The sequence below is a fragment of the Notolepis coatsorum genome (genome assembly GCF_963971535.1).
Source record: "Notolepis coatsorum genome assembly, chromosome: 6".
Lineage (NCBI taxonomy): Eukaryota > Metazoa > Chordata > Actinopteri > Aulopiformes > Paralepididae > Notolepis > Notolepis coatsorum.
The window spans coordinates 110,238,733-110,246,749 of NC_140170.1; the positions used below are offsets into that span (position 1 = coordinate 110,238,733).

The following is an 8,017-nucleotide window of genomic DNA, read 5'->3' on the forward strand; positions in this document are numbered from 1 at the left end:
GCATGGCACCTTCTGCAGCAGGCTACTAGAGACCCCTGCATCACCCATTCTCCATAGTGTCATTTTGGTCCAGTGTTTGAGGAGAGAACACATAGTGAGGGCTACTGATCCAACCAATGGACATCTCACGTTACACTTTCTCCTCACCCCGTCTCCGTTTGTCCCACAACACAGGACTGGGTGATTGTACTGTATGAGGAATTATAGAGCTTTGATCCACTTGTAGAACTGTGGTTGAGATATCTGTTCTCTCTGCTCTTCAATCCAATGGGAGGGTTATTGTAACCACTTTGGCACCGGAACCTGCATGAAACAGAGGTATGAGTTCAAGTTTCATGTTTTGTTTTATTTGTCACGTATAAAGTACATGTACATTTCATTACAGTACATGTACATTTCATTACAGAAATGCTTCTGTATGATACCCTGAGAATGTGCTTCATACAGTAAAAAAGTAAAAAGAAGAATAAAGTCCCAACACTATACAAATATACAATATACAAACTAAAGTACAACCTAAAGTACAATGAAGTAAATGTGGATGTGTTGAATAGGCAAATATACTGTGGATATGCTAAATGATCATATAGCTTCTTTTACATACCTTCTTGAGTTGGATCACTCCGCCTCCCCTGATGGAGGCCAGCAGTTGGTCCCTTGAGTTCTTACCACCGGCCGGGCCTTTCCCATCCCGCTTCCTCTGTGACACTGGTGTCAGAGAGTTCCTCAGGGAGTCTACATCCAACATGGGTGGAGGAGGCGGTGGAGGTCCACCCCCGGGAGGAGGAGGTGGAGGTGGAGGTGGAGCTGGGCCTCCGGCTCCCCTCTTGGGAGTCAGCTTAGGCGATGGCATAGGTGAGGCCATCGGAGAAGGTTTAGGGGAAGCTTTAGGCGATCCTCTCAGGGAACTGCCACTACCATACTTTGGTACCTCCAAGATCCCCTTCTTCTCTCCATTGGCCTGGGCCTGCTTCTGTTCCTGCAGGCGCTTCTGTCTCTGCCGATCCATGTTGCGGCTCAGTAAGTTGGTCATAGTCATTCTGGGACCAGCCAGCTCAAAGCTGTATCCCAGCTTCAGAAGGGTGGTGTTGTCTTTTAGCACCTTCGTCATCTCCATCTCAGTTTTGCCACCACAGATGTGACGCTGGTTGTGGAAGCGCAGCTCGGTGAGGGTGCAGTTGTGCTGCAGTGCTTGGATAAGGGACATGATGCCCTTGCCAGTGAGATGGTTGGAGTCAAGGTTGATGCTGGTGATGTTCTTGTTTTTACGCAGGGTGCCCGCAATAGCATAAGCTACGTGGTCGTCAGCCCGGCAGTTGGCCAAGGCAAATGTCTTTACATGGGTGTTGTTGTGCAAGGCCTCAGCAAACTGGATCAGCGTTTTGATCTTGATCACTTCGGAATTGTTGACATTGAGCTCCAGGAGAGAAGGGTCACTGCTTCGAACCTGCTCCATCAGCTCATCAAACATACTGGAGTCTTCCTCCTCCTCCTCCTCCTCTTCCTCTTTGCTCTTGCTGTTCTTGTTGGCCACACAGTTGCCAAGCTCCTCTGTTCCTTCGTTGTCGGGTTTTGACATTTCCTCATTGATGACTTTTCCCTTACTCTCCCCCATTTCCTTTTTCTCTCCAACTGTCTTCTCTTCACTAATCTTCCTCTCCTCTTTCACACAGTCGTTATGTTCCTCCTCTTTCTTCTTTTCTTTCTTATTGTCTTTCGCCTGCTCGTCGCCGTCACCCTTCTCAGACTTCTGTTGCTCAGGTTTCATGTCTGAATTGTCTTCATCTTGTTTTTTCTTCTCCTCTACTTTGCCCTCCTGCGCCTGGCTCTCTTGGACCTTGCTCTGCTTCTCCACCATCTTGGAGACAAGTCCCTGTGTCCTGACGTCGTCTTTCCTCTCTTTCTCCTTCCCACCCTCCTTCTCACTCTTCTCCCTCAGCTTTGAGATGATATCCTTTGTTTTGTTCTCATCTCTCTTCCTGCCGTCTTCCTTTTTCTCTTGTAACTTGGAAATCATGTCCTTTGTCTTGCTCCCTGTGCTCTCCCTGTTGTCTCTCCTTTCCCTCAACTTAGTATCCTCAGATCTCTCTTTTTCTTTGGTCTCCTCTTTGACTTCACTCTCTTTGCTCTCCAGCGTCCTGTATCTCCTGGAAAGACGGTCCTCTTTAGAGGACTCAGGCACTTTGCCGTTGGCCTTCATCCTGGTATCTGTACTGTTCCTGTCCTCCATCCTGGTATCTCGTTCAGTTGGGACACTGGCTTGTCTCTGTAGGTCTCCGTTCTTGTCATCGTTCCCCTCCTGACTCAGGCCCATCTTCCTCAGGTACTCCTGCTTTCGGCTCTCCTTCTTGGGTTCCCCCTGCAGGAAGAGGAATATAATGTTCATTTGTCTTCTCAATACGTGTCATGCCAAGCAGTTTTGCGCAATGCCACAACTCATTGGCCACGGTTGTTATTTATAATCACCTGTTATTTCATTATAATCACCGTTTGCCAATCAAGATGTCTGTAATCGAATGCTATGAATTGGAGTTTTGTCAAACGGCAAAAAGAGCACAGATCATAATATTTCAACTTAAAAACGTCATTTTAGAAGTATTAACGTTATACTCAACCTCCCATGTGAAGTAGTCTGGCCCTTGATTGCCATCCAAACCAAAATCTGACCTTTCCTAAATGGAATATTTAAAGGCCACCTAATATTCTCATGGCATTTAACCCTTTCACTACCACATTACAGTGTTGGTTAACCTTCTGTAGTGTGCTTGTGAAAGGGTTAACCATTTGTCGTGTGACAGTGAAAGGGTTAATCCTCTGTATTGTCGCAGTGAAAGGGTTAACCATTTGGTAGTGTGGCAGTGAAAGGGTTAAACAGCTGTGAGATATTCCAGTTCAGAGTTGAAACACATGCTCCTAACTGTGCGACTGCATCTGCAGATGTATTTATTACCAAGTGGTTCTATATCTGCCAATTATAACGGCATAGTATATAAGTACCCAATGTCAAGGTCACCTGTGTGTTTGCAGTGAGCAAAAGGACAAGGGAAACTTTTTTTTCTAGTACGGGGATACATTTGCAGGGAGTAACTAGCTAAGTGTTTGATTTGCGAGCTCTCCATCTGTTTTGCTGTGCAAGGCCAGGGCCATGGCAGATGTATCCTTAAAAGGCAGTGAGCGTAGGAGCAATCAACCAAGGAATTCCATCAGGCCTGGATTAAGAAGCTCTGCCGTGCCGTGGCTCCATCAACTGAAGTGCCTTTCCTTTAAACACAGCCAACGGCACACGGGTTGAGCCCCTCGCCCCCTCACACACCACCCGGGGGTGGGGGGGGGAGACTGTCAACAAGAAGAAATGTTTATAGTGCGACACATGGATGACGACGATGATGATTATGATGATAATGTCTCTGCATGTTTCTGTGAGAGGCTGTTGTTCTATTTGTGAGGAGATTATTAACAGCATGAAATGGCCGCAGAGTGAGTCCCAAGGGGACGTTGTTTTTCCTGGCACAGATCTTAACTCTGGCTGGACTGCAGTTGACTGTGGGCTTGGGTCTACATGAGGTCCAGTTGGCAGGGGCTGACATACAGTATATCAGATGGTCCCTCTCATTAGATTACCTGGGGAAACTGGATGGAATGGAATGCTGTATTATCTATCAATCAATAGCAATATCAATATCAATGGTGTGGACTGTCAATCATTTATACAGCATACATCCTTCATATGTCTGAGAGTGATTTTCATTCAAATAAAATAAAAATAAATAACCACTGGACATAGAGTGGGAGAGAGGATCATTATCGTATATAAAATGGAGTGCATAGAATGTGTTGTCCCAAAAAGAATCCTGTGTGATTCCTAATCATACAGGATTAGGAACAGGGTTAGACGCACTCTGGTTGGATGCCAAACCTCTTTTTGTTGTACTGTACTTGTGCTGTATGACAAAAACATTTTAATCTAATCTAATGAGGCAAACCTCATGAATGAAAGAGATGAAAGATTCAACATGAGGGATCACTGACAGTAAGGTGAGCATACCTCAAGAGACCGTTCCCTCTGACTGAGCCTGCCTTTGGGGTCACTCTCTCGACGACCGTCGGCTTTAGTGTCCCGGGTGTTGTTGGTCGTGGTTGGCTGCGTCGCAGGCTGGCTCTCCCCTTGGGCCAGGAGCTTTCCCTCCTTAGGTTCAAGGTCAGGAACTTTCATCATGTCCTGCTCCAGCTCCTCCATCTCCTCGGGGGAGAGGGTGGACAGTAGGTTGTCCAGGTCGGGGTCCTCGCTCACCTGGCGGCCCGTGCGGGTCAAGCCCCTCACCTTCCTCCTGGACATGGTCGTCTAAAAGCTGGGATTAAGACACCCTCAGAGAAAGACGATTTCTGGTGGTGGTGATGGTGTTAATCCCCTTTTAGATTAGAATACAATGTTGTTTCTCTCCTGGTAAACAGTGGAATATTCACACAGGCCGTAGAAAAAGTTCCTGTTGTTCTGTCCGGCTCTCACCAAAAGGCCACCAGAGGCATCAATCCTGGTGCAGAGAGGCTGGACACACGGGAGATTTGCCTTGCAGCGAGGGTACCAGTGACAGACTGCAGGAGCCTCGCATCATAAAAGTGGACTGTGAGGCTGTGGCATTCTTTGAAATCCTGTGAAAGTGCATGTCCATATTTAGTGCAGAGTACACAGTCCTTTAAAGGCAATGGGAAGGGCCCAAGTTTACAGAGCTGCCAAAAGAATGGTATCACATAGTTAAGACTTCCTATTCCACACATCATGTTGTTATTTTCATAGGTTACAGTTTTCAATTCTTTAATGAACCAAGACGTTGTAAAAGCAAACATCTAAGAATGTTAGGTTACATCTGCTGCCATGTTAGACATTGAGATTTGGCTATTTCTATTCCATTAATCTTTACTGAGCGAGCACATTCCTCAAATCTCTCAAAACATTATGTTTAAACAAGAGCTATAAACAGTACTAAAAGGCTATAAGGGGAAACAAATCAAGTATTTGCCGACAGCTATTTGTGTTTTCAGTACATACTGAAGATCTCCTCAGATATGAGACATGGCTCATTGTTGCTTTTTAACCATAGTGATTATAACCATTTAGCTTGCTTTCAAAGTGACTATTTATGGACATCTAGTGGTCAAAATGATGTAAACACATGACGGGCCCTTTATATAAAACACCAGATGTTCAGAGACGTTGTTAACATGGCTTTAAAAAAGGAAATGAAGACACGGCCGACCATCATTATTTTACATTCCAAAGTTAAACTTTATGTTAAAAGAAATAAAAACTTTTCACTTACTTTATATTACAATATCGTACCATCCATTTGACAATAGACAAAAAGCCATATCTAGAAACAGTTCTACCTATTTGCAACCAATGTAAATGTCATTAACAGACTCATAGAGTTGGTTAGAAGCACAAATAAACATAAAACACTATTAAGCAAACCTTTACATCAAACTATGCCAGCAGTTTTAAAAACGCATAAAGTTCCAGTCTTATTGTGCTTTACAAAGGTGCAATACATATGTACATATGGATATAGCAATTGAAGTTGCCTAATTCAGCCTATAGTGACAGTAACTCTCATCTAATTCACTGTATTGTTTTGTATTGAGAGGGGATACCATAATCAATTGTGAGGAATAGACCTATCTCAAACCCCACCCTCTTTTCTTGATCCTCCAATCACAACTGCAACAGTTGTGATTAGATTATCAAGAAAATAGAGCAGGGTTTGAGATACAGTAGGTCAATTGTTAGAGTAAGTCTAATAACTGAAGTTAGTTAGCCTCTGACTGTTACCTTATGCAACAAATGCACATGAACAGACATAACCCAGGTGTCACCTACAATAGTACACTGTACAGACTGTAGTTTACAGTACAAACTGTAGTTTACAGTACAAACACATGCTTGACACAGTATGTTCTACAAGCTTCTTAACGAGGGGCACAATGTCAGAGCGAGGAGGATCGTTCACATTGTTGTACTTGATGGCAAAGCTGCAAACTCGCTTAAAAAGATGGTTAGAAACTGTAATCTCACTAGAGACCAATGTACTTAACCTGGATGTTAAATGGAGATGAAAAACAATGTGATCTTCGTTTTTTTTCTGTAAAACTATTTTTCGGATTTTGAGACTTGGCTGGAAAGTAAACACCCATTCACAGTAAGAGGTGATATCAATAACAAATATTATACAATACCAAATGGAAAGATGCCAAAACTCAGTATTAAAACATAATCTCTTATGTTACAATGTTAAGACCTTTTTATATTATAGCTTGTTACAATATCATAAAATATTCAGCTGTATCCATTTACAAAATATGTACTGAAATAGTTAATAAATTATTTTCATGGTGATATACCGTAAGGCGGGAATATATTATTTAAAGCCCCTACAAGTAGAATTTTCAACAATAATATATCGTATCATATATCCATATATCATTGTCAGATTAGTTGTGACACCTTGGTATAATTGCAGTAAACAAATAAGACCATTGGTGAAATTGGTAGCCTAATTCTCACGCTAAGACCACATTTCCCATAAACCCCTTTGCCAGTTTTATTTGGAAAGGCCTCCTTTTTGCGCCATTAGGCGACGTGTCCACAGACAACGTTTTTTTCAAGGCGGACCGCTTTGAAAATCAAAAATATGCATGCTCAGAGCGTTTCCAGAGTGTCTCGCGACTCCCGCGGCTCCGCCACTTGCTCGATTTTGATTGGTCGGTCGAAAAAAAGTGACCTTGATGAGCGGCGCGCCTCTCCAAAAGTTGAACTATTTTCAACTTTATGCGCTGGGAGCGCTCCACCCAAAAACGCTAACCGCAGAGAGCGCTAAAACGCGAGGCGCGGTGCTGGGAAAAGGAGCGTGCCTGTCGCGTCTTTAGCATAGAAATGAATGACAGAAAGGAGCTGGCAACTCATAAAAAGCTGGCTGTGGACATGTCGCCTAATGCCGTTCAGCAGAACCCTTGTGGATCTGATCCAGTGGCAGGCGATTAACCCTTTCACTACCACACTACCAAAGGGTTAACCCTTTCACTGCGACAATACAGAAGGGTAACCCTTTCACTGCCACATGACAAAGGGTTAACCCTTTCACAACCACAATACAGAAGGTTAACCCTTTCACTACCACACTACAGCAACCGTCTGTAGTGTGGTTGTGAAAGGGTTAACCTTCTGTAGTGTGGTTGTGAAAGGATTAAACACAATAGAGAGGCCACTCGTCGTGGTCTCGTGAACTCTCATTCGTTCTCATCGGTCTCATTGTGTGTTTTTGCGATGATCCTGCCGAGGCATGGAATATTTGATTGACAACGATATATTGATGTTGACATTTTCCACATTGCTGCTTTAAGTTAGGCAGCTTGAGCTGCAAATCCATTGACCTGATATGTTGCTGGAAATTCACATTTAATGGATTCCTCTAGTAAATATAAAACAGATGAGATGAATCTAATGTCTTATTCCAACCGATTAGGACCAGAAGAGGCAGGAGAGGAAAGATAACCGACATGTTAACATGCTATTTAAAATGGTCTAGCTACTGTAGTATGCTAGCATAAAACTAATATCAATAAGTTATGGAAGATATGGTGAGTATGAGCTGCCATGTAAATAACCTCTGTGTGTGTTAACTTACAGTGAAGACTGATTCAACATTTTCCCACTGAAGAATGAGAGGTGGTGTTCCATAACAACCGAGTTCAGCAATGACACAGTCGGACACAGGACCTTAAGACTGCACTGTCTGCGAGTCAAATATATACCATCACCTTTATCCTGTACCCTGAGACGTCCCTCACATGTCCCTTATCTCCACCTTTATCCTGTACCCCGAGACGTCCCTCACATGTCCCTTATCTCCACCTTTGCCAGTCCATCGTGTGGAAATGTATAACATGAAAATACTTCACATAGACTTTAGTAATCACATTTCAAAGAGGCAGAATGCAGATCAAAGACCAAGGTGACCAGGAA

At 43.5% G+C, this 8,017-nt stretch overlaps 1 protein-coding gene across 1 annotated transcript in view; it reads right to left on the reverse strand.

Annotated features, from left to right (window-relative positions):
• lmod1b (leiomodin 1b (smooth muscle)) overlaps nucleotides 1-4,596 on the reverse strand; it is a 5,654-nt gene extending 1,058 nt beyond the window's left edge. Inside the window, exons 1-3 of the mRNA XM_084316264.1 lie at nucleotides 4,046-4,596; nucleotides 605-2,359; nucleotides 1-303 (exon numbers count right to left, since the gene is read on the reverse strand). The exon at nucleotides 1-303 is cut by the window's left edge and continues 1,058 nt beyond it. Of these exons, the coding sequence (XP_084172390.1) occupies nucleotides 277-303; nucleotides 605-2,359; nucleotides 4,046-4,336 (2,073 nt within the window). The 5' untranslated portion in view covers nucleotides 4,337-4,596 and the 3' untranslated portion in view covers nucleotides 1-276. The remainder of the gene's footprint in view (nucleotides 304-604; nucleotides 2,360-4,045) is intronic.
• Nucleotides 4,597-8,017: the final 3,421 nt, after the last annotated feature.